We start from the raw sequence: 26,181 nt of genomic DNA, 5'->3' as shown, positions 1-26,181 counted from the left end.
AAGTGTAAAAGCAGTAGTGTACCTAGCGTTAATAGACAGCGAGGAAGATTAAATCAAAACCGTACTTTGTAATTATATGTACCTACCGAAAGAAAGCGCTATTATCCCATGGACGAAATTATCCCGCTCGATTAATAAATACAAGTACAGATACCTTTTCAAGAAAAAGAGGCTTTTCCAGTTCATATGTCATAACTTTCAACAGAAGAATCGAAAAGGCTATACTTAAAGTCCCTCTTTTTATCACCAAAGTAACCTATAAGTATTTAGAAATAACAGTAGTTACGCAGCCAACAACATTAATTGAGATATAGTGGTCCTATACTTAAAGTTTAAGGTATTATAGGTATGTGTATTTATTATGCATTTGATGATCCTTTGGAGTTTGGATGAAGCGAAACGTCCGGATGAAAATGCCCATGAATAAATACACTAATTCTTAAATATATATAAGTATTTCTTTACCTAAATGATAATTCCGATGCTGAACCTGTCATAAAAGAACCTCTTACAAGTGTAACAATGTAGGTATAACAATACTATATGTATAATTTATAAGTGAGGAAAATCCGGCCTAGGCATATAAATATAAATGAGCTGCTTTGCACTTCGCATGCCTACGTCATCGCCAGCTTATCATCAGCCAGGGATTTGCTAAACACACAATGCACTACTTAACAACTCATGTACAGAATATTCAACCAAACTCGAAAAATCTTCAAGCTTCCACGCACGACCTACGTTAATTAACCTACAGGCCCTACAGCTGATATATTTTTTAACAAAGTGAACACCTACTACGTAATATAATGCAATAAATAACTTCCATAACAAATAAGTAAAAAGGAACGTATGGAGCTATGGAACACTTACCCGTTCATGATTTGTTCGAGTTATTACAAATTCTAGAAATGTGTAAGTGGAATTTACGAAGCCGGTCGCGGGCGAGCGGGTAGGGGTGGCGGAGCGCCCTGTCGCGCCGGCACCGGAGGGGGCGGGCCGGCTGCCGGCGGAGGCGGAGGCGGCGTGCACGACGGCGGCGGCCCGCTGTCCGCCGGGGGCGAGGAGATCGGTGGCGGTGAAGAGACCGGAGGCGGCGAGGCCAACGGCGGTGGTGAGGGCTTACCATTGTCAGCCGCAGGCGCCATCGGCGCGGGCCGCGGAGGCGGCGGACGAGCGGGACTCGCCGCAGCGGCGGGCGCGCGCGACGGCACCAGCGGCGTCGGCGACGGCGCCGGCGGCCTGCCCGGCTGCTGCCGGCGCGGCGTCGGCGGCGCCGACCTCAACGGCCGCTCCGCTTGAGCCTCACCGAACAGCGGAATCGTATTATTCGTACACAGATTCAACTCGGACCTGACGACCTCCACCCAATTCGGAGACTTCAAAGTGATGCGCAAAGGAACCGAGCAAACGGTCAGATGTTCCTTCTGCGCGGCAGCGAGAGCGTTCTGTCCATCTCGGAACGTAATAATCAACGAAGTCGAATGATCCTCAACGATCCTCACAAGGGTCACCTCGCCTATAGTGGCGAGCTCTTGCAAAACCGCAGCTACCAAATTATCGTCAAATACAGATTCACTGTTGGCATCGCAAGGTTGCACGACGATCGTCGCGTCCGGAGGTCCCTGATCATTGACCACTTCGTAAAACACTTCCATGCATTTCGTGTAGCTGACCTGAAGGACTTCAACTTCAAGAATCGCTATCACAGGTCGATGATCGCTCTGTTTCAGTTCCGCTCGGCCGTAGTGGAGTAACTTCCCGGCGGCTAACTCGGAAGTCCCTTCCGGGTCGACAGTGTGTTTCCGGCTTCGCCACAAAACGCGGTCCGTCCAGGCTGGGGCGCGGCATTTTTCACTAGTGTCGTAATCATCGCTGAAGAGATCATATTTGTATGTCGGAGGGAAGGTAATATCACCTTCAATGCAGTTTTTAAACACGAGATCTTGAGCTTTCTGTCTCGTTAGCTGGTCTTGCTCTAAAAGCCGCTGCATATTATTCTGTGACACGAGCAATCGCACTTCATCTTTGTCCAGATCAATGCGGTAATTGAAATCGCCGCACCAGAACACGTAGTCGTGCGAGTATAGGGATCGTCCCATTGGGAAAACTACTTTCCTCGTGATTTCTGTGTAGTCGGCGTTTCTTTCGGTTACTTGAGACTGGCCGGCAGCGAAATGGGCGCAAACGAAACAGAGAGAGGTTCCGTAAATGACTAGTCTGATAGCAACTGCGCCTTTGTTACCAGTGGCGCCCCCGAGGCCAGTTTTGACAGAATCGAGCGCCACATCTCGGATGTGAGGAATTAAATCTTTTCTAGCAAATACAAATAAACACACGCCTACTAATTGATGAGAGGAGAGAAGAGTGTATGGTGCATCTCTGCATAAAACTTTTTCTAGCTCCTCACTCCATGCCTTTGCATTATCAGAACTGGCGGCCATAATGTTGCTGGCGTTAAGGTCGACGATTTCTTCAAAGCCAATCGCAAATATATCAGAAGGATGATCTTTACCTTGAACAGTGTTCACTAATGAGTTGTTCGGGCAATCTAGCAACCAGTCGGCCAAGCTCACGTCTTTATAGGCGAGACTTCTAAAGTGTTTACCACCATTCACATTGTATGTGCCGATTGTAATCCTTATAGAGGATGGTGTTGTGTACTCGTTAACTCTGCGGCACATTTCTCTCAGCACCGGAGGGGATGCGTGCAGTAGATTAGCTGGTAAGAGGATCCTAGTACGATCAGCAAGTTCAGAGTTTAAAGTAGAGCCTAGAAGCAAAATATCAATAGCTTCTTGCTTGGAATTGTCTAACAAGTTGTTCTGTATGGTGCGGGCGGCAGAGCGAGCTCCGTCTATCAATTTGGAGCCACCTTGGATGGCTCCAGTGCCTGCATAAATTTTCGATATTTCATTGCCATTGTTCACCCACATCTGTTTAAAAACTTCCTCAAATCTGTTCACATTCTGTTTCTTGTCAACACATTGGAGGAGCATAAGCTGTATATTGAGCATTTCTAGCCCAATAAATGTCTGAATAGAATTGGTTCTGTCCAGGCAATCAAGGCAATTTGTTCGGATAACACCTTTCTGGATATTGTAAATGTCAACCCCTTTGGCACTGAAAATCCCCATTTCATCATAATATTTCTCTATTATCTTTTTGAATTTCCCTAAAGCTCCTTCAATTGATGAGGCTCGGACTTCCTGATGGTAATCAAAGATTATCTGAACAATATCGGCATGAGCAGACTCGTTAAGGTGTTTCTGAAAAGCATTGCTCAAAGTGGCTTCACCTTCGCTTCCTCCGATCAAACTTGATCCTAAAAGATTTGCAACAATCACGGACCCGTAATTGCGCTTCATTGCAGAGAAGTGTCGGTCGCAAGCACTGGTAGAGGCATCATAGCCTCTGGACATCTTAACTTTATGAGATCCAACTTGTACTCCCGGCTGCTCCCAAAACAGAGGAACGGATCCCCTGGTCTGAATGTAAGATGCCACAGAATCATCTATGTAAATAGACTGTTCAGTTTCAACAAAATTGGCAACATTGCCATCATCGTTGCATCCTCTGACATTGAAACGAGTACCAGCTCTTTCACAGCTCAGACGGGACACTAACACCGCTCTGGCTTGACGGTGCCCCACATAAATGGTTCTTATGTCCACCGACCCACACATAGCTCTTGTGAGCCAATCTTCACAATCAATTCCATACCTAATCAAATGTATAAAGAGAGTTCTGTTCCAAAAGAATCTGTTATCAGGATTAGCTCCTTTGCTTTTGCGTTGTGCACAGAGCGTGAGATCGAAGAGATTATCGTTTGATTTTCCCGTGTTCCAAGAAAAATAGAAAGTTCCCGAATTGAGTAATTTCTTTACTTCTGAGACTTTGTCATCATTATTCTGGTAAAAGAGAGGCAAGAATTGTGTTTGGGTAATTTTGAAAACTTCGACATCGCCCACCTTTCCCACGGAGCAGCACCCGGTCACCAGCACTAGGTAGAGCAGACAGGTTTCCCCGGAATTTAGCTGCAGAACGCCTAGGCAGGCGTAAGCATCAGCGATTTTGTGAAACTGCTTCCGAAAAGTATCAGTCTCTTGAGGAGAAAGTGAGACCACAGCTTGAGATTCGAACAATAAAGCAGTATCTTTGTTTCTGTGTTGTAGGATTATACTGTAGGGATTTGGTGGGCTCGACTTTTCCAGCACTTTAAATCCTTTGGACATAGCCATGGTGCGCGCTCAGTCCTTAGTTACGGCTGCGCTAAACCCATCCGCCCCTTTTACTACATTCAATACACTATTTTCCACGGCCAACTTAACACAGCGTAAACTGATTATGATCTGATTAGAAATTTAACAATGATTGCATTGCAATCGGAATATTGACTCGATTTTTGACAGATTGGATACTGACATGACGTGCTGTCAGTGAAAAGCTGTTCGACTTATTGAAAAAAACGTTATAATATAACACACTGAATAGAAACTTTTTAGTTGGAATGGTCCAACCATTCCAACTAAAAAGCATGTTGGAAGTATGATATTGGGGTGATAGCACAAGGCGCACGCTACTTTGCTTGCGACTTGAGCAAGTAGAACAAAGAAGTAGAATGCTAAAACTTGATACGCCAGTTACTCGCCTGTGCTTTTATCAATTTCAAATGCAAAAAAGTCCGGGAGATATTTAGCGTTTGTTGGCATTTTATGCAGATTGGTAGTCTGGCAAACACAACTTGTCAGTCAGTAAGAACTATGAAAATTATACTCATCCCTTTCTATTGGGTGCTAGTACTAGCGTAAGACAAAGACAGTATTCATGATTCTCTCTGTCTATGTTTGAAATGAGACAGTCCTGGGCCTAAAATATACTTGGTCAAGCAAATCTTGTCAGTAAAAAAAAGGCGCGAAATTCAAATTTTCTATGGGAAGATATCCCTTCGTGCCTACATTTTTCAAATTTGCCACCTTATTCTACAGACAAGATCTGCTTGACCAAGTATATATTAGAAGAGGAGTTCTTACTGGGTCTATTTATTTTATTTATTTTTGTACATTGATGTATGATTGATGTACATTTATTATATTCTACTGACGGAATTGCTTGACAGACTATAAATATGTTTCATTGCGCGAACTCCACCGATTCGCTGTTGTTTGAGCGAGCACGAGTTTAGGTAGGTACATTCATTATTGGCTTGCAGGGTTTGTAGTACAGGTTTTAACTTATTAAAAACACTTTTTTAGTAATAATTTGTTTTATTTTACATATAAGGCTTAAATATGAGTATTAACAAATAACATATTTAGAGCCAGCAACTAAAATCTTTCTTTTTATTTTAAATTCCTTTAGTATTTGAGATCAATACACATTTTGACACTTATAATTAGTTATATGTAGTTCATTGTGCAAACTCGACATATCTCGTGTATATGTCGACGGTCTGTGGCGACACGAACGTCTTGCTTGATATAGTTGCGGTACAGTTCACGCGCGCCGCGCGTCACAGTAGGCGGAATGACATCCACCGAACTGTCGATCGTGAACGCACTGCTGTTACAGTTCATTGAGCAAACTCGACATATCTCGTGTATATGTCGACGGTCTGTGGCGACACGAACGTCTCGCCCGTGCTTCTCCTGATATAGTCGCGGTACAGTTCGCGCGCGCCGCGCGTCACAGTAGGCGGAATGACATCCGCCGAACTGTCGATCGTGAACGCACTGCTCACTGTCACTGTTACTGGACTGGTGGGCTTGTATTGCAGGTTCGAACGCCGCTCGAAGTTTACGTAGCGCCTGTATCTGATGAAATCGTAAATAGTACATTAATGTCGAGGCTCGGAAGGAACTACTTGCTGGCCGAGGATTCGTTTTAAACGAACGACCTTGGGAGGAAGCGTATCGTGTGTTTATTAAAAACTTAGGTACCTACCGATCATCTATAGAAATCCTAACAGTTTTGAATGATTCACGGTTAGTTTCACTAGACTTATATCGACCGGGATATGACCTATGATTACCTGCCTTTTGTGTCGTTTTCGAGCTCCCGATATTTCAACTTCGACATCCACCCGCTATCGTCGGTTACCCGCGAACGAGACGCACGCGACTGCGTCGAAATATCGGGAGCTCGAAAACAATACAAAAGGTAATCAGTGTCCATATCCCGGTCGATATAGGTCTATAGAAATTCTGTCGGACCTAATATTTAGTGTCCATACCCCGGTCGATATAGGTCTATAGAAATTCTGTCGGATCTTTAGAGAAAAATCTTAACAGTGTGATGCGGCCGACGGAACAGCGTCATCTACCATCAAATCTGTTAAGTATGAACCACAGACAATCCAACCTCTAGACATAGCATAGTCGCGCTACCCCCTCTGCCACACATACGGTAGCGTTACTCCATCTTCGAGTCAATTCCGCGCCGTGATTGGTCCGTGTCTTTGAACGGACCAATCACGGAACGGGATTCGCTCACCTCGTCCCCCCGCACCCCCGTATTTTTGGCAGCATCGGTTTCATGAAAGAATAGGGATATTGACACATGTTGAATTTTATAACAAAATCTAGTAAAATAGATAGCAAACGAGCAATTTATCACAATAATGTGGATATTAAAATAAAATATTGAAAAATTACAAAAATACAGGACCTTAAAGTTTTTTTTTAACTTCCAAAAACGATAAAAGTAATGGTACCATTCGATTCCTTACATTTCACCAAAAAAAATATTGTATTGCAACTATATACATAAACGCAATATTTCACCGACAAAAACGCAATTTTCTTGTTTTGTCCATACTACAACGTGGGCGATGACGTCACGGCCGTTTTGTATAGGGCGTTTCGCGAGTGAAGTGCGACTGTCGGACTTTGACTACAATTTCTGACTTTTGTGTTACTTTAATGCAATGGGTCCCATATAGACATTTGATCCTAAAAACAAACCCGATCGATTGATACCATAAAAAAAAATTAGTCATGTAGCCTATTGGCCTAAGCTCAGTCTAGAGGATTGCCAGTGGTATGAACACTCACACGGTCATGTCCGCCTTGCCGGGCTCCCGGAGCGCGAGGCGGGGGCGGCGCCGCACGGCCACGAAGGGGGGCGGGGGCGGCGCGGCGGGGGCGGCCGGCGCGCCCCGCCCCCGCCCCCGCGCCACCAGCGACCGCACCAGCTCGTCGTCCGTCGACGACGCGCTGTCTGAGCTGTAGCGACATACACATGTACAGTCACCGACAGATATATCGGAGCGGCCGAAGTGCTCAAAAATATCTGAACACGCACTTTAACGCCTCGACAATAGGGATGTTGACATGAATCGCGAATATATAACATGTTATGTTTTTACCATAGCAGGGAATATTAGAATGCGGAAAATCATATTTTGCAAGTGTAAATATGCGTAATAAATTAATTGAAAATAATCAAAAGTATTTAAAGTAATGCCCAGTATCACGTGACTGCAAACGCCAATCGGAGCGCGTGACGTAATCACAGTGGAATCACCAAAGACAAGTTATAAAACCTGCCTAAGTGTCTACAGATTATCGTACCGAAACGCGATCTTGGTGCGGTGCGGCGCACGAATCGATGGTGTGTAAGGTGGTGCGTTAAGGACGCAGCTATAAGTTAGAGCGTGAAATAAGGTCGCTGTCCGATGCGGTAGTGTGTTAACGCTTTAAAAAAATTGTCAGTTGCCATATAAAGAATTTAAAAAAATGACTGACAGCAGTTTGTTTAAAACGCCGTTACGTCATCAAGGTCACGTGACAGTTTGGAGCGTTTAGGCGCGAAATTTAAACACGAAACTTATTATACATGTTTTCTTATACAAAATTAATGAATATATTTTTTTAATATTTTTTTCTGTAATTATTACGTGTCTATCTACAAAATGAAACCAGTTCCAAAAAATTGTCAACATCCCTATTGTGAATAATTATAGGCGTCTTCAGATATTTGTGAGCGGGCCGCAGGTTGAGTATCTCTGGGTTAGACGCTCGTTGATGTCTTTTGTTCACACTTAGTGAGTGTTGCATTATGAATATTACAGTTGTCTCCATCGTTCTATAATGAATATTTCAGTACAGTTAAAAGTGTCATAATATTTAGTGATTGTAATATAAAATGTATGTGTTATAATTTAATACTGACTCGCTAGAATTGTTAGAAGCGGTGGAGGCTCGCCCGCTGAGGCCGGGGTTGGTGCTGGTCCTGGTCACGGCTCGGCCTCTCACCACGAAAGGACTGAAGCTCTCCGCAAATGTCGGTGTCAAGTCGCGTAACGTGTGACACATCTGCAGAAATTACGTCATTAAATTTGAGAGATGTATATTTTTTTGACGTGATAACGTCTTATAAATCGATGAACACCGGTAGCATGCACGAAAAAGTGTCACGTTGTGGACAGATCTCCATGGTAACGTTGTGGACAAATCTCCATGGTCTTTTGTAAGAATTTGATATGTTTTCTGAAAGAGCTACGAATTTGTATGATTCCATGTACATATGTATATTTTCTAAATCAAATTTCTATTACACCTTATGTGTATAATTGCATGAATTCTATAGTAATTTAAATTGTATTTTTTTTCCTTATTTTCTCGTAATGCATGTTAATTATAAGATGTAATTATTTTTGAAAAGATGTGTCCCGCCGAGTTTGTTGCCGGTCCCATAATGGGATACCCTCTTCCAATTGAGGGGGGATTTAAATCTTCTCGGGGCAGAGGTGTAGGGTTGGAGCCGGTCTACCTAGCTTTATTTGACGTTCATAAGCGCATTGTAATTATTGACTTGAATAAACTATGTTTTATCTTTATCTTATCTTATCTTATAAAAGTATGCAATTTTTCATCAATGTTTTCTTATGACGTTATCACGCAAAATTATCGTCCGTAAACCGGCTTTACAGACAACCATATTTATTATGATTTATATTTTATTAATAATCGTTAATAACTCATCATCTTCCTCGCGTTGTCCCGGCATTTTGCCACGGCTCATGGAAGCCTGGGGTCTGTATGACAACTAATCCCAAGAATTAACGTAAGCACTAGTTTTTACGAAAGCGACTGCCATCTGACCTTTCAACTCAGAGGGGAAACTAGGCCTTATTAGGATTAGATCGTCGGGTAGGGTAGGTTATAGTCGTATTAGATGTATCGACATCTAATACGACTATAACCTAGCCGTCTCTCTCTAACTATACCCGTCTCACCTTGAACTCATAGCACTCTGCGAACACAGTGTACTCGAAGGGCCTGTTATAGTCGTGGTAGGTGTCCACCATCTCGAGGGCCCCGGAGTCCCCCTGCATGCCAATAATCTCGCAGCACAGCTTCAGCTGTCTCACTCTAGCTATACCCGTCTCACCTTTAACTCATAGCACTCTGCGAACACAGTGTACTCGAAGGGCCTGTTATAGTCGTGGTAGGTGTCCACCATCTCGAGGGCCCCGGAGTCCCCCTGCATGCCAATAATCTCGCAGCACAGCTTCAGCTGTCTCACTCTAGCTATACCCGTCTCACCTTGAACTCATAGCACTCTGCGAACACAGTGTACTCGAAGGGCCTGTTATAGTCGTGGTAGGTGTCCACCATCTCGAGGGCCCCGGAGTCCCCCTGCATGCCAATAATCTCGCAGCACAGCTTCAGCTGTCTCACTCTAGCTATACCCGTCTCACCTTGAACTCATAGCACTCTGCGAACACAGTGTACTCGAAGGGCCTGTTATAGTCGTGGTAGGTGTCCACCATCTCGAGGGCCCCGGAGTCCCCCTGCATGCCAATAATCTCGCAGCACAGCTTCCGCATTTCGTTGGTCGGGTACGGTAGGTACTTCAGTACGTCGTCGTCCCACCATTTTGTTAGCGATCTGTAAGAGAGATTCTGTGATTGGTTTTTTGAAGTGGAAACTTCTTTAGCGGCGCTGTGCACTTTTTGTGATGGGGAAAAAATGTTAAACTCGCGACAGGTAAGATTCGTAAGACGTAAGATGGACACGTGACCTGATCGAAAAACTGTTACAATGTCATTGAGTTTTTCTTTATTGATTTAAATGCCATTTAGTGAGTTTCCCTCCAACTGGTAATAATATAACTCGAGTACTAACAGTGATGTGCTTAGGGGTTTCAAGTAATGCGACGAAATAACGCTAGATGGCGTTAACCTCAATTATACATAGTGCTGCAGACATTTTGCACTAGTCATTGTGTTTTCACTTCTGCCGGCATTCTCGGAGTGCAACCGGTTTTTTTATTTTTGTATCACTTGTGTGAGTCAATCGGTCCTCTCTAGAAATACGGGCGGCCGGTTGCTCTTGGTCGGATAGAAGGTGTATGTGATGTGTCTAGTAGGTGCATATTGCTGATTAGTTGGGATTCTGTGAGTGGTGTACCGTGACTACCGTTTGCTAAGAAAACGAAACGTTAGTTTATTTATATCTTTATACTTAAAATAAATCAGGGCCGGTTGATTTGACAAGTGAGGAGTGTCTTTTCAAAAGGGTTTATTTTTTTCTTAGCGGTACTTCTAGAGAGAACCTTGCTCAAGAAAACTTAAGGTCCAATTTAGAAATAGATTCCCAGAAAAAATAAACCCTTTTGAAAAGACACTCCTCAAGTGTATTATGGAATGCAAAGTCAAAACGCCTCTAGTCTATGATAAGGCGATCCGGACTGAATTTACATTACCATACGGCAGGTTTGCTAAAGTTTGTAATTTCTTCGAACGTAATCCGCCCATTAAGGGACACGTTAGAAACGGCGACCTGGGGCCCGTTTCTCAAAAGCTTGTAACTTGTATTACAAGTTATAAGCTTTTGAGAAACGGGCCCCTGCTATCACTATTTCTTACCTGTTCCTCGGTATATAAACGACCGCCTCCGGGTGGTGGAGGTAGTAGTCGCTCGGGAACTCCCATATGACCCAGAAGCCCCAGGAACAGGTTCATGTTGTTCTGTTTCTTCCAACGCCAAGTAAAAAGTTAGAAATGGCGCCCAACTATCAGTATTTTGTATTTTTTACCTGTTCCTCGGTATATAAACGACCGCCTCCGGGTGGTGCAGGTAGTAGTCGCTGAGGAACTCCCATATGGCCGGCTTGCCCGCCTCCGGTATGAACAGCTCCAGGAACAGATTCATGGTGTTCTGTTTCTTCAAATCAACCAACCAAGTAAAAAGTTAGAAATGGCGCCCAACTATCTGTAGTTTGTGTGTTTCTTACCTGTTCCTCGGTATATAAACGACCGCCTCCGGGTGGTGTAGGTAGTAGTCGCTGGGGAACTCCCATATGGCCGGCTTGCCCGCCTCCGGTATGAACAGGCCCAGGAACAGATTCATGGTATTGTTTCTTCCAACGCCAAGTAAAAAGTTAGAAATGGCGCCCAACTATCAGTATTTTTTGTATTTTTTACCTGTTCCTCGGTATATAAACGACCGCCTCCGGGTGGTGTAGATAGTAGTCGCTTGGGAACTCCCATATGGCCGGCTTGCCCGCGTCCGGTATGAACAGCCCCAGAAACAGGTTCATGGTGTTCTGTTTCTCCAACGCCAAGTAAAAAGTTAGAAATGGCGCCCAACTTTCAGTATTTTTAGTGTTTCCTACCTGTTCCTCGGTATATAACCTTGCCCGCGTCCGGTATGAACAGCCCCAGGAACAGGTTCATGGTGTTCTTTCTCCCAACACCAAGTAAAAAGTTAGAAATGGCGCCCAACTATCAGTATTTTGTATTTTTTACCTGTTCCTCGGTATATACACGACCGCCTCCGGGTGGTGTAGGTAGTAGTCGCTCGGGAACTCCCATATGGCCGGCTTGCCCGCGTCCGGTACGAACAGGCCCAGGCACAGGTTCATGGTGTTCTGTTTCTTCAAATCAACCAACCAAGTAAAAAGTTAGAAATGGCGCCCAACTATGTGTATCTTTTGTATTTTTTACCTGTTCCTCGGCATATAAACGACCGCCTCCGGGTGGTGTAGGTAGTAGTCGCTGGGGAACTCCCATATGGCCGGCTTGCCCGCCTCCGGTATGAACAGGCCCAGGAACAGGTTCATGGTATTCTGTTTCTTCCAACGCCAAGTAAAAAGTTAGAAATGGCGCCCAACTATCAGTATTTTGTATTTTTTACCTGTTTCTCGGTATATAAACGACCGCCTCCGGGTGGTGTAGGTAGTAGTCGCTCGGGAACTCCCATATGGCCGGCTTGCCCGCGTCCGATACGAACAGCCCCAGAAACAGGTTCATGGTGTTCTGTTTCTCCAACGCCAAGTAAAAAGTTAGAAATGGCGCCCAACTATCAGTATTTTGTATTTTTTACCTGTTCCTCGGTATATAAACGACCGCCTCCGGGTGGTGTAGGTAGTAGTCGCTGGGGAACTCCCATATGGCCGGCTTGCCCGGCTCCGGTATGAACAGGCCCAGGAACAGGTTCATGGTGTTCTTTCTCCCAACACCAAGTAAAAAGTTAGAAATGGCGCCCAACTATCAGTATTTTGTATTTTTTACCTGTTCCTCGGTATATACACGACCGCCTCCGGGTGGTGTAGGTAGTAGTCGCTGGGGAACTCCCATATGGCCGGCTTGCCCGCCTCCGGTATGAACAGGCCCAGGAACAGATTCATGGTATTCTGTTTCTTCCAACGCCAAGTAAAAAGTTAGAAATGGCGCCCAACTATCAGTATTTTGTATTTTTTACCTGTTCCTCGGTATATAAACGACCGCCTCCGGGTGGTGTAGATAGTAGTCGCTTGGGAACTCCCATATGGCCGGCTTGCCCGCGTCCGGTATGAACAGGCCCAGGCACAGGTTCATGGTATTCTGTTTCTTCCAACGCCAAGTAAAAAGTTAGAAATGGCGCCCAACTATCAGTATTCTGTGTATTTTTTACCTGTTCCTCGGTATATAAACGACCGCCTCCGGGTGGTGTAGGTAGTAGTCGCTGGGGAACTCCCATATGGCCGGCTTGCCCGCATCCGGTATGAACAGGCCCAGGAACAGATTCATGGTATTCTGTTTCTTCCAACGCCAAGTAAAAAGTTAGAAATGGCGCCCAACTATCAGTATTTTGTATTTTTTACCTGTTCCTCGGTATATAAACGACCGCCTCCGGGTGGTGGAGGTAGTAGTCGCTGGGGAACTCCCATATGGCCGGCTTGCCCGCGTCCGGTATGAACAGGCCCAGGAACAGGTTCATGGTGTTCTGTTTCTTCAAATCAACCAACCAAGTAAAAAGTTAGAAATGGCGCCCAACTATCAGTATTTTTTGTATTTTTTACCTGTTCCTCGGTATATAAACGACCGCCTCCGGGTGGTGTAGGTAGTAGTCGCTCGGGAACTCCCATATGGCCGGCTTGCCCGGCTCCGGTATGAACAGGCCCAGGCACAGGTTCATGGTGTTCTTTCTCCCAACACCAAGTAAAAAGTTAGAAATGGCGCCCAACTATCAGTATTTTGTATTTTTTACCTGTTCCTCGGTATATAAACGACCGCCTCCGGGTGGTGTAGATAGTAGTCGCTGGGGAACTCCCATATGGCCGGCTTGCCCGCCTCCGGTATGAACAGGCCCAGGAACAGATTCATGGTATTGTTTCTTCCAACGCCAAGTAAAAAGCTAGAAATGGCGCCCAACTATCAGTATTTTTTGTATTTTTTACCTGTTCCTCGGTATATAAACGACCGCCTCCGGGTGGTGGAGGTAGTAGTCGCTGGGGAACTCCCATATGGCCGGCTTGCCCGCCTCCGGTATGAACAGGCCCAGGAACAGATTCATGGTATTGTTTCTTCCAACGCCAAGTAAAAAGCTAGAAATGGCGCCCAACTATCAGTATTTTTTGTATTTTTTACCTGTTCCTCGGTATATAAACGACCGCCTCCGGGTGGTGGAGGTAGTAGTCGCTGGGGAACTCCCATATGGCCGGCTTGCCCGCATCCGGTATGAACAGGCCCAGGAACAGATTCATGGTATTCTGTTTCTTCCAACGCCAAGTAAAAAGTTAGAAATGGCGCCCAACTATCAGTATTTTGTATTTTTTACCTGTTCCTCGGTATATAAACGACCGCCTCCGGGTGGTGTAGATAGTAGTCGCTGGGGAACTCCCATATGGCCGGCTTGCCCGCCTCCGGTATGAACAGGCCCAGGAACAGATTCATGGTATTGTTTCTTCCAACGCCAAGTAAAAAGTTAGAAATGGCGCCCAACTATCAGTATTTTGTATTTTTTACCTGTTCCTCGGTATATAAACGACCGCCTCCGGGTGGTGTAGGTAGTAGTCGCTGGGGAACTCCCATATGGCCGGCTTGCCCGCCTCCGGTATGAACAGGCCCAGGAACAGATTCATGGTATTGTTTCTTCCAACGCCAAGTAAAAAGTTAGAAATGGCGCCCAACTATCAGTATTTTGTATTTTTTACCTGTTCCTCGGTATATAAACGACCGCCTCCGGGTGGTGTAGGTAGTAGTCGCTCGGGAACTCCCATATGGCCGGCTTGCCCGGCTCCGGTATGAACAGGCCCAGGAACAGGTTCATGGTGTTCTGTTTCTCGGCGTCGGAGAACGTGTTGGAGTAGTACCGGCTCAGGGTCTGCATTATGTCGTTGCCGTGGGACGCCCAGGGGGCTGTTTTGCGGTAGGTTTTGATTCTGCAAATTATAAGGAATTGGTAAAATGTGACAAGTAAAAAAGTTTAAAAAAAGTACCAATTCATTTTAGGATGTACAAATAGATTTAAAAGAGCAATTATATTTTTTTGGCGAAATTGACCTAAACTCTTTTTTTTTTCTTTTTTAGCCTGAGAAATGCGTGGTTAAAATCTTTCGTGTTCCTCGTGAGCACCTTGTCTACATCATCATCTTCCGTTGCGTTCGCGTTGTCCCGGCATTTTGCCACGGCTCATGGGAGCCTGGGGTCCGCTTGACTAATCCCAAGAATTGGCGAAAGCACTAGCTTTTACTAAAGCGACTGCCATCTGACCTTCCAACCCAGAGGCTAATCTAGGCCTTATCGGGATTAGTCCGGTTTCCTCACGATGTTTTCCTTCACCGAAAAGCGCCTGGTAAATATTAAATGATATTTCGTACATAAGTTCCGTAAAACTCATTGGTACGAGCCGGGGTTTGAACCCGCGACCTCCGGATTGCAAGTCGCCCGCTCTTATAGTTTGTAGCTTTCTAATAGAGCCCGAAGGCTAATCCTATTGTCTATTGTTAAGTAAAACCGCTCGTGCCACGTGCCACAACCACCTGCATAAAAAATCGGTACTTCGGTTACTGAGTGCCGGCGAGTCGAACGCTACAGAACCAGTCTAAAATGTGTCATCGAGATGCGTAACAAAGGCGCGTTATCGGAGAGCGCACCTACACTGGTTTTTTGAGCGTCGGACTAGCCCGCGCTCAGGTGCCAAATAGAATAATTAGGACCCTTTTTTGCAGGTAAGTAGCACGTGCGGTTTTACTGAACAATAGACAATAGGATAAGCCTTCGGGCTCTACTAGAAAGCTACAAACTATACCACTAGGCCACCAGTGCTTCCTATGATATGAATGTGTATGATACCTGTGGACCAGTTGTGAGCCCCCGTATTGTAAGGCGAGCGTGTCCCCGTGGTCCTCATACAGGCCCTCAAGCAGGCGCGCGCAGTCCGAGTCGAATTCCACCACGGGAGACCCTATCAGGCCTAGAGCGTATAGCTGGAAATAGTACATTATTGTCGAGGTTCGGAAGTAGCTACTTGCAGGCTGAGGATTCGTTTTAAACGAACGACCTTGGGAGTCCGTTTAATTGAATCCGAAGCCAGCAAGTAGCCTTCCAGCCGAGTGTATGTATAGTGCTTTTCTCAAAAATGGTGCAAGAAATAGAAATATTTTACAGAAGCAACGTTCTAATTTTCACAGAAAAAAGTAAACCATTAAAAAGATTTGCTTGCCGCCTTTAAAAAAAAGAAGTGTATTTTTCTATTGAAAATACGCCAACGTATTTGAGACATCTAAATAGTCGCGGTACCATTATAACGGTAACATTATAATAATAAGTGCTGATCATCTGTTTGGCTGTTTAATGGACCTATGCCTTCATTTGATATGGCCATTTAAAGTTTTAAAAAGTTTGGAACTCGTTAAATAATGGAATATGTATGCAACATTGCAGTCCCGAAATCGAGACTGCAATGTTTTTAACTTTTTAATTTTTTGAATGACCATAAAGTACGCACTTCGCGATCTATTTTTAAACCGGCAACGTCGACTTTGCCGTCCATTTTTAAGAAAAATATATTATTGCTACAATGTTATGTATACGATATATTTTCTAAATATGAATTTGTCATATAATCTTTGATTTTTCCCCGATTTACCAGACTGATCAATTCTTTTTTTTTACAAGCTTTTATTTAATACCTATATAATTTAAATAATAAATCATGTTAAGTATGGGCGGCATAATGCTGCTGGAAAGGCGCGACTACTCTAGGGTTATCCCTTATGTGGGTTAGCCTTATGTAATGGCCGTGTACACACCTGGTGAGCGAGCACGACCTTGCCGATGGCGAACTGCGCGGTGTTGGTGCGGTCGAGGCAGTCCACACAGTTGACGCGCACGAGGCCCGCCTGCAACACATAATTAATACATTTATATACGAAGGTTATATAAGTTACTTATAAGTAAAGTTACCTATAAGTACATAGTTATAAATAATCGAAAGTATTTAAAACGAAGGGGGATGACTGCGCGATTTTTCCTTTCCGTACAAATGTAGCCCCCATTTTTTCGAAGAAACCAATAGTACATTACATGTTTGGCAAAACAATTTTGTCAGTAGAAAAAGGCGCAAAATTCAAAAATGTCTATATGTAAATAACTTTTCGCGCGCAGTAGCCGCACCGCCCTGCTCGTCGGCCCCGGGCTCGCCATCGGCCTCCGCTCGGCCTCTCGCTCTGCTCTGGAATACCCGTACTGCCGTTCGCGTGAAGAGCCACGTTACCTGGAGCCGGCCGCGCTGGTGGCCGGGCGCGCCGCCCTGCTCGTCGGCCCCGGACTCGCCGTCGGCCTCGCCCGGGCCTCGCGCGCCGCTCAGAAACACACCCGTACGCCGTACTGCCGCTCGCGCGAATAAGGCTAGCCTGGTAACATTACCCTTTATTACAATGTGCGCTGTTACTTTAATTAAAATCAAAAATTCATTGATAGTATCCTCGTGCCGCCCACCGTACAAAATGATAGTTAAGGAAGTTTGAATCAAGTCGTATTTTTAATTGGGTTGAATTTCATTTGTTCGATAATTTTACGAGTCAAATGAAATGGAACTATGTTTGTTTTTAATGAATGTTGACATTAGGTACATCAAAACGGAGCGGATGTAGATTGGGCGGACGAGGGATACATTCATAAGAGTTCGCGTCTTTTATCGAAAATTTTAAAAAATCGATCACTAACTCTAAGTTACGTTATATACATATGCTTATGCCATAGATAATAAAACGAGTAAAAGTCCCACACGTCCCAATTGCAAAAAAACTGTATTTTAACGGAATTGTCAAACTTTAACAACCCCTTGATTTTTTCAATAGTACATTATTGTCGAGGTTCGGAAGTAACTACTTGCAGGCTGAGGATTCGTTTTAAACGGACGACCTTGGGAGTCCGTTTAATTGAATCCGAAGCCAGCAAGTAGCCTTCCAGCCGAGTCATATATAGTGCTTTTCTCAAAAATGGTGCAAGAAATTGAAATATTTTACAGAAGCAACGTTCTAATTTTCACAGAAAAAAGTAAAACCATTAAAAAGATTTGCATGCCGCCTTTAAAAAAAAAAGAAGTGTATTTTTCTGCTGAAAATACGCCAACGTATTTGAGACACCTAAATAGTCGTGGTACCAACATTATAATAATAAGTGCTGATCATCTGTTTGGCTGTTTAATGGACCTATGCCTTCATTTGATATGGCCATTTAAAATTTTAAAAAGTTTGGAACTCGTTAAATAATGGAATTTGTATGCAACATTGCAGTCCCGAAATCGAGACTGCAATGTTTTTAACTTTTTAATTTTTTGAATGACCATAAACTACGCACTTCGCGACCTATTTTTTAACCGGCAACGTCGACTTTGCCGTCCATTTTTGATAAAAATTATTTTTCTGTACATAAAAATTAAATATTATAGGAAATTTTTACACAAATTGACTAAATAACTGATAGCAATAAAGACTTTATTATTGAATATGTCTACTTACTTATCCAAAACCTTGGCATCGGCCCCTTTATTCATCCTAGCCATATCCAAATGGAAGTATTGCACCCCATGTTCGGGCGGCAAAAACTGATTCAGATACTTCACCGCATTACTAATAACGTCCGTCAACAACGACTCATGCCTTTTCTTCTCTCTCTTTTTCACCAGATTGAGTATCATGACGGGGGCGCCGTATCTCCTCATGAGGTTGTTGAAGTGCTTGGCGGGTATCTCGGCGAAGGGGTCGCTCAGGTCGATGGAGATTTGGGGCTTAGGCACCATCTTGGAGATATCCTGGGACCAGTAGCTGGGGATCGAGCCTCGCATTTGGACGAAGGAACTGAAGCTGAAACAAGAATTTATTTAATACTAGCGACCGCTTCGCTTCGCACCTGTAACACAAAACCTTAACAAATCATACACCTAAACCTTCCTCACGAACCACTCTATTGATAGGTGAAAACCGTATAAAAATCCGTTCAGTAGTTTTTGAGTTTATCGCGATCAAACATACAAACAGATAGACGCGGCGGGGGACTTTGTAGTGATGACTTGGAACTCCGGTAGCCGTTTAAGAAGTGTAACACGCGGTAGATGTCGCTAATAGGTATTTGGAAAAAACTCCACACTGCATCCACCTTAGCAAATTTATTTTGTACTTTTTAATTGTTTTTGTGCAATAAAGTATAAAATACTTAATAAAAATAAATTAAACTAAGCTACGTGTTGGCTCCTTTCTTCAGGAACCTGGTGCCAGCGTAGCGGTTGCTCCGTCTGGCAACCAGGGTGTGATGTAGACTGGGCAACCAGATGTTGAGTTTACTCTGTTTAATTCAAATATCTGGGTGACCGAGCTTCGCTCGGTAAACATATAAAAACTCGAAAATGCGCGTTTTCCCAGAGATAAGACCTAGCTAGATCGATTTTTCGCCCCCGAAAACCCCCATATAGCAAATTTCATCGAAATCGTTAGAGCCGTTTCCGAGATCCCCGAAAAAAAATATATATATATAAATAAATAAACAAGAATTTTGCTCGTTTAAAGGTATTAGATAGTAGAGTAATAAAAGTAGTTGTTGGCCTCACCTGCCATTAGAGAAGGAAGACACTATAGAGTCATGCACGATCTGCTCGGTCTCCACCTCGTTGGCCACGTCTCCGTGCATGTTGGCTCCTCGCTTCAGGAACCTGGTGATGTCGTAGCGGTCTCTCTGTCTGGCAACCAGGGTGATGTAGACCGGGCGACCAGATGTTGAGGTTGCCTAATTCAATACAATAGTAATAAAAGGAGTTATTGGTCTCACCTGCCGTTAGAGAAGGAAGACACCATAGAGTCATGCACGATCTGCTCGGTCTCCACCTCGTTGGCCACGTCTCCGTGCATGTTGACTCCTCGCTTCAGGAACCTGGTGCCGGCGTAGCAGTTATTCCGTCTGGCAACCAGGGTGATGTAGACCGGGCGACCAGATGTTGAGGTTGCCTAATTCAATAGAACAGTAATAAAAGGAGTTGTTGGCCTCACCTGCCATTAGAGAAGGAAGACACTATAGAGTCATGCACGATCTGCTCGGTCTCCACCTCGTTGGCCACGTCTCCGTGCATGTTGGCTCCCCGCTTCAGGAACCTGGTGCCCGCGTAGCGGTTACTCCGTCTGGCAACCAGGGTGACGTAGACCGGGCGACCAGATGTTGAGGTTGCCTAATTCAATACAATAGTAATAAAAGGAGTTATTGGTCTCACCTGCCGTTAGAGAAGGAAGACACCATAGAGTCATGCACGATCTGCTCGGTCTCCACCTCGTTGGCCACGTCTCCGTGCATGTTGACTCCTCGCTTCAGGAACCTGGTGCCGGCGTAGCAGTTATTCCGTCTGGCAACCAGGGTGATGTAGACCGGGCGACCAGATGTTGAGGTTGCCTAATTCAATAGAACAGTAATAAAAGGAGTTGTTGGCCTCACCTGCCATTAGAGAAGGAAGACACTATAGAGTCATGCACGATCTGCTCGGTCTCCACCTCGTTGGCCACGTCTCCGTGCATGTTGGCTCCCCGCTTCAGGAACCTGGTGCCCGCGTAGCGGTTACTCCGTCTGGCAACCAGGGTGACGTAGACCGGGCGACCAGATGTTGAGGTTGCCTAATTCAATACAATAGTAATAAAAGGAGTTATTGGTCTCACCTGCCGTTAGAGAAGGAAGACACCATAGAGTCATGCACGATCTGCTCGGTCTCCACCTCGTTGGCCACGTCTCCGTGCATGTTGACTCCTCGCTTCAGGAACCTGGTGCCGGCGTAGCAGTTATTCCGTCTGGCAACCAGGGTGATGTAGACCGGGCGACCAGATGTTGAGGTTGCCTAATTCAATAGAACAGTAATAAAAGGAGTTGTTGGCCTCACCTGCCATTAGAGAAGGAAGACACTATAGAGTCATGCACGATCTGCTCGGTCTCCACCTCGTTGGCCACGTCTCCGTGCATGTTGGCTCCCCGCTTCAGGAACCTGGTGCCCGCGTAGCGGTTACTCCGTCTGGCAACCAGGGTGACGTAGACCGGGCGACCAGATGTTGAGGTTGCCTAATTCAATACAATAGTAATAAAAGGAGTTATTGGTCTCACCTGCCGTTAGAGAAGGAAGACACCATAGAGTCATGCACGATCTGCTCGGTCTCCACCTCGTTGGCCACGTCTCCGTGCATGTTGACTCCTCGCTTCAGGAACCTGGTGCCGGCGTAGCAGTTATTCCGTCTGGCAACCAGGGTGATGTAGACCGGGCGACCAGATGTTGAGGTTGCCTAATTCAATAGAACAGTAATAAAAGGAGTTGTTGGCCTCACCTGCCATTAGAGAAGGAAGACACTATAGAGTCATGCACGATCTGCTCGGTCTCCACCTCGTTGGCCACGTCTCCGTGCATGTTGGCTCCCCGCTTCAGGAACCTGGTGCCCGCGTAGCGGTTACTCCGTCTGGCAACCAGGGTGACGTAGACCGGGCGACCAGATGTTGAGGTTGCCTAATTCAATACAATAGTAATAAAAGGAGTTATTGGCCTCACCTGCCGTTAGAGAAGGAAGACACCATAGAGTCATGCACGATCTGCTCGGTCTCCACCTCGTTGGCCACGTCTCCGTGCATGTTGGCTCCCCGCTTCAGGAACCTGGTGCCCGCGTAGCGGTTGCTCCGTCTGGCAACCAGGGTGACGTAGACCGGGCGACCAGATGTTGAGGTTGCCTAATTCAATACAATAGTAATAAAAGGAGTTGTTGGTCTCACCTGCCATTAGAGAAGGAAGACACCATAGAGTCGTGAACGATTTGCTCGGTCTCCACCTCGTTGGCCACGTCTCCGTGCATGTTGGCTCCCCGCTTCAGGAACCTGGTGCCGGCGTAGCGGTTGCTCCGTCTGGCAAGCAGGGTGACGTAGACCGGGCGACCAAAGATGTTTAGGTTGCTCTGTTGAATACAATAGGTTAGTTTAACTTCTGAATGTTATAAAATACCTAATCACTACATAGTATAAGACAAAATCGCTTCCCTATGTATGCTTAGATCTTTAAAACTACGCAAACTTGATGCGTTTTTTTTAATAAATAGAGATTCAAGCTTGGATTACAAGGAGTAATTTGTTAACCCGTGCGAAGCCGGGGCGGGTCGCTAGTTCTGTTATAAAGTAAAGGAAAATAGAGATAGGATGCTACTGTATGGCGATAGTATGGGTCAATTTTAAGTACAGCCGAATATTATACAACTAGCTCTTGTAGTCAGAATAGAATTTTGTGATAAAAATTTTACGTAAAAAAGACGTAACTTGACCTATATTTAGACAATGCCTCTAATATTAAAACGGTTGTCCGAGAGAGACCGCTCTTTAGCGATAAGGCCGCCTGTTGTACAGTCAAGGAATTTAATTCCCTACCTATTTCGTTGGAATGTTGTTAGACATTCGCAATGCATTAAGGTTGATGGTGATTGGTGACAGTTTGCTGTACGATACCTATTTGAACCTTAGGTAGGTTGGAAATTTGCATGTTTGTACGCCACTGTCTTGTATTGTATTATATTACTAGCAACCCGCCCCGGCTTCGCGCGGGTTAACAAATTATACATAAACCTTCCTCTTGAATCTCTCTTGAAACTCTATCTATTAAAAAAACCGCATCAAAATCTGTTGCGTACTTTGAAACATCTAAGCATACACACAGACAGACAGGGAAGCGATATTTGTTCCGTTGTAAAATTATTATGAAGTTGAGCTTTAAGAGGGTAAATACCTGTTCAATGAAACCATGTACAATATAGAGGATCCAGTCGGGATGCAGCTGAGAATGCACCGGCGACAGCAGGTGGCTGTTCCAGACGAACCTCCACTCCGGGACGGTTCGGACACCAAACTCTAAGCTTGCTCTGGACTCTGATCTGAAAATAACAAATTAAAAAAAGAAAACCCTTTTATTTCCATGTAACAGAAAAAAAAACACTCACAGAAAGAAATAAAATATTTATCAACTTGGACACTGACACCTCCACTCACTCCACACCTCCAAATGCAAATAACTCTTTGTATTTGGCGGTAGTATATCTAATTTGTATCTAAAACTAAAACAGTACTTAATCACAAAAAAATCACCCCGATTTCTGCTGCCTCTGCTGCAACTGATTCTTCCAAGTTTCAAATATGTCTTCATCATCATCAACCCCCTGACAAGTGCACTTCTCCTCATCACTAAAGTGCAGATTTGACCGATACACAGCTGCCGTGACCGGCTCAGGGAACAATGCTGGTGCCAGCTTCCGAGGCGGTGCCATGTTCATTTGCAAAGTATGTGTTATATCGTAACTGTAACTGTAGTAGAAATTCGTTGACAAGTCTATAGCCAGGAACATCTTCAAGTATCTCTGTTCGTCTGGATGCTGCGGTTTGTTGCTGTCACTTGGTATGTAGATGGTTGATGTGTCCTCGATCTTGTAAATGGAGTGGGCGCCAATCATGGCTATTTTACGCCTTTTCCTTACCAGGATGATGTAATAGCCCTCTAGGAATCTGATAAAACCTGCAAATAAATAATATAAGTAAATGCTCATAAAAAGAGGTTGTGGCTTAAAGGATATTAGAACAGCTTTAATAGAATTTCATTATATAATATGTTATTTTTAATTTGCATAGCATACAAATAAATCATTTTACTTTGACTTTTTCCTCAAACCTGCCATCAAAACTTGACGATGCAAATGCAATTTAGACTTGTCAACGAGATTCAAAATGGAATTAGAGACCGTTTCGTAGGTCTCTGGGCAGCTAGAGGTTATACAATCTTACCAACTATCCCAAAAGCAGAGACAAGCTTGTTGAATCCAGCGTTCTTCCCGGCTCGATTCCCGCAACCAATCATGTTGAGGAGCTGGTGGATCTCCTGCTTGTTATACTCCACTTTGTCATCGATCAGCGCCAGCTCTTTGGAGTCTGTCCTGTCTATTTTCAACACTCGAAATCTAGTTTGGGTGTTGTTAGAACCAATCAGGTAAAATCTCTGAAAATCAAATGTAGAAAGTAAATCATTGAGTTTGCCTTTGTACTTAAACTTTCAATCATTGTATATATCTACATGGAGTCCTTACGGAAAGAGATGTTTACTACTACAAAAATTTGTAAATACGCCCCATTGTTGCAATGTGTGTCTACATCATATTATATCAAATATAATTTGTATTGAAGAAGACAGTCAGAGCGTTTAAAATTGCTTTTACGTTTTCCCTAATCTGTCTTCACTTACCGCTTTCGTTTCATAAAGGGCTATTCTTTGTATAGAGCTAATTATTGGATGAAACATAACGTCGGGCTTGGACATTTTTGTAATTTCGATAAGGTTGTTAACAATTTTGCAGTTCTGATGTTGATATTTACAGCGACATTTAAAGGCTTTTTATTGATATCAACTTAAATAAACTGCATGTGTTTTCTATTAATCTTAGATATAATAAAATAAAATAATATAAACTTATCAGCTGTGTTCGCTGTGTTGGTCAATAATTTATAAATGTCAATGTCAAATCAAATTGTCAATATTGACATAACATGCGAAGCTATGTTCCAAATTGTTAATTATCTCAAAATACTATTCTAGGTAAAAATAAAACCTAATATAAAGCAAAGTTCGTCCTTTTAATATACCTATGGGGTATTTTTGTTTTATTAAATCTCAGTAGCAAGAGGTCTTCTTCATATATTATACTACTCTTTGACTTCTACTTCTGCGTTCTATTTATTAGTTTTGGAACGACCGAAACAAGTTCGTGCGATTTTTTAAAGCCCCCACCAGACTTTGTGCTTAAGCCAAGAAGAGGGGGCTTAAAGTTGGCTTAAAGCCAAGAAAACCACTGTAAAAGCCATAACAGACTATCGCACCATTCGCACCGCACCCGCGACCTTGATGCGGTCAAAATCTCTCTATCTCGCTCTAACGTAGGATAGCTGTGTCCTTAACGCACGTATGGCGACCACCTTACACGTTGAGCCATCTAGGGTCCTAGCCAAATTGGTTGTTCAATACTTACGGTTTGGAATGTCCAATTGAACTAGAACCCTAAATGGCTCAACAATCACGGAACGTGACTGTTCATCGGGGTTTTTGGCGCGGGAAAGTTTTACACTAGCCAAAGAACAGAGGGGCTACCGCAAAAACCGAATTTCGCAAATTGCGGGCATTTTTCTCTGTCACTCTAATTACGCCTTCATTGAAGTAAAAGAGAAAGATCCCCGCAATATGCGAAATTCGGTTTTCGCGGTAGCCCCTCAGGTAAAAGCTCTAAAAACCGATCCTACCAATTTAACATTTATAAGCACATTTAGACCTTGTAACCTACGTTTCATTCATTGTTTGGTAATTATTACAATAAACAAAGTTATAAATACGACACCAAATCATTCCCGCACCACCAAAGACCCCAATGTATGATGATGATGTTACGTTAGTTTTAAAGGTGAACCGACGAGACCTCTTCAAATTAAGATCAATGTGCATAAGAAATACGTCCGTTGAATTAATGGCCCTTGATAATTATAATTGATTATTATATACATATTTCGGATCTAGATATTATCATGCCGCGATCAGAAAGGGATTAGAAATAACAGATTTCCATACACTTACGTCAAAATCAATATGGATTGACAGCTATCTCAATCCCTTTCTAATCGCGATTCAGTAATACCTCTAGGTACGCTGAGGGCTTACCGCTAACCACGTTCGACGTGTTGCCTCTCTGTCGCACTTGTAAATTTGTACGTAAGTGTGACAGGGAGGCAACACATCGAATGTGGTTCGCGGTAGGCCCTCTGTTTTACCGTAACAGGGGACAATATTTATTTGTTTTACCCCTCGTACTAATATTGATATCCCAAGGGAAAAAAATAACCCATTCCAAAATGGAATCTTGAGCGTGGCGAGGATTTCAAATACAAATACAAAATACAAATGCATTTATTTCATTACTTTTTACATCAGTTCTTAGGTATAATATAAGGGTTAGGTAGGTAATTAGTCCATCTTAGGTATATGAAGTAAGTAGGTAAGTATTTATCTAAACATTGTGCAACAAATTGTGTAAGTAACGAAAAAGGTGCGGGTACAGCTTGCTGAATTTAAACCCGCCCTTGGTCAGCTAATTGGAATGGTATTAAGATTAAATAATTTTTAAATTATTTAATCTAATTATTTAATTATTATTATTAGGGAGAGGATCCCCGCTCCGAATCGTTTCTGGTGCAGAGGCTGTCCATAGCCATCCAGCGGGGTAATGCCGTGAGCATTATGGGCACTTTTGCACCGGAAGCGATAAGGAACGGGTTTGACTAGTAGTTACGTATGTAATTATGTATGTTAATATTTGTAAGTTGATCCTTGTTTGACATGAAATAAATGGTTTAAATTATGAAATTCACAATAAAAAACCAAA

At 43.9% G+C, this 26,181-nt stretch overlaps 2 protein-coding genes across 2 annotated transcripts; both read right to left on the bottom strand.

Annotated features, from left to right (window-relative positions):
• Positions 1-765: 765 nt before the first annotated feature.
• LOC134652009 (synaptojanin-1) lies at positions 766-4,465 on the bottom strand. The gene has a single exon (XM_063507166.1). It carries the CDS (start codon positions 4,239-4,241, stop codon positions 927-929), a length of 3,315 nt encoding a protein of 1,104 aa, XP_063363236.1. The 5' UTR covers positions 4,242-4,465; the 3' UTR covers positions 766-926.
• A 1,107-nt stretch (positions 4,466-5,572) lies between these two features.
• LOC134662593 (polyphosphoinositide phosphatase) lies at positions 5,573-24,197 on the bottom strand. The gene is made up of 13 exons (XM_063518867.1): positions 24,000-24,197; positions 23,546-23,756; positions 22,856-23,279; positions 22,500-22,644; positions 21,503-21,681; positions 18,238-18,582; positions 16,989-17,127; positions 16,525-16,614; positions 15,566-15,699; positions 14,425-14,652; positions 9,704-9,893; positions 8,173-8,315; positions 5,573-5,813 (listed from the first exon to the last, which is right to left on the bottom strand). Exons 1-13 carry the CDS (start codon positions 24,072-24,074, stop codon positions 5,573-5,575), a joined length of 2,544 nt encoding a protein of 847 aa, XP_063374937.1. The 5' UTR covers positions 24,075-24,197.
• Positions 24,198-26,181: the final 1,984 nt, after the last annotated feature.

Source organism: Cydia amplana, chromosome 1 (genome assembly GCF_948474715.1).
Source record: "Cydia amplana chromosome 1, ilCydAmpl1.1, whole genome shotgun sequence".
Lineage (NCBI taxonomy): Eukaryota > Metazoa > Arthropoda > Insecta > Lepidoptera > Tortricidae > Cydia > Cydia amplana.
This window is presented reverse-complemented; position numbering and strand designations above follow the sequence as displayed.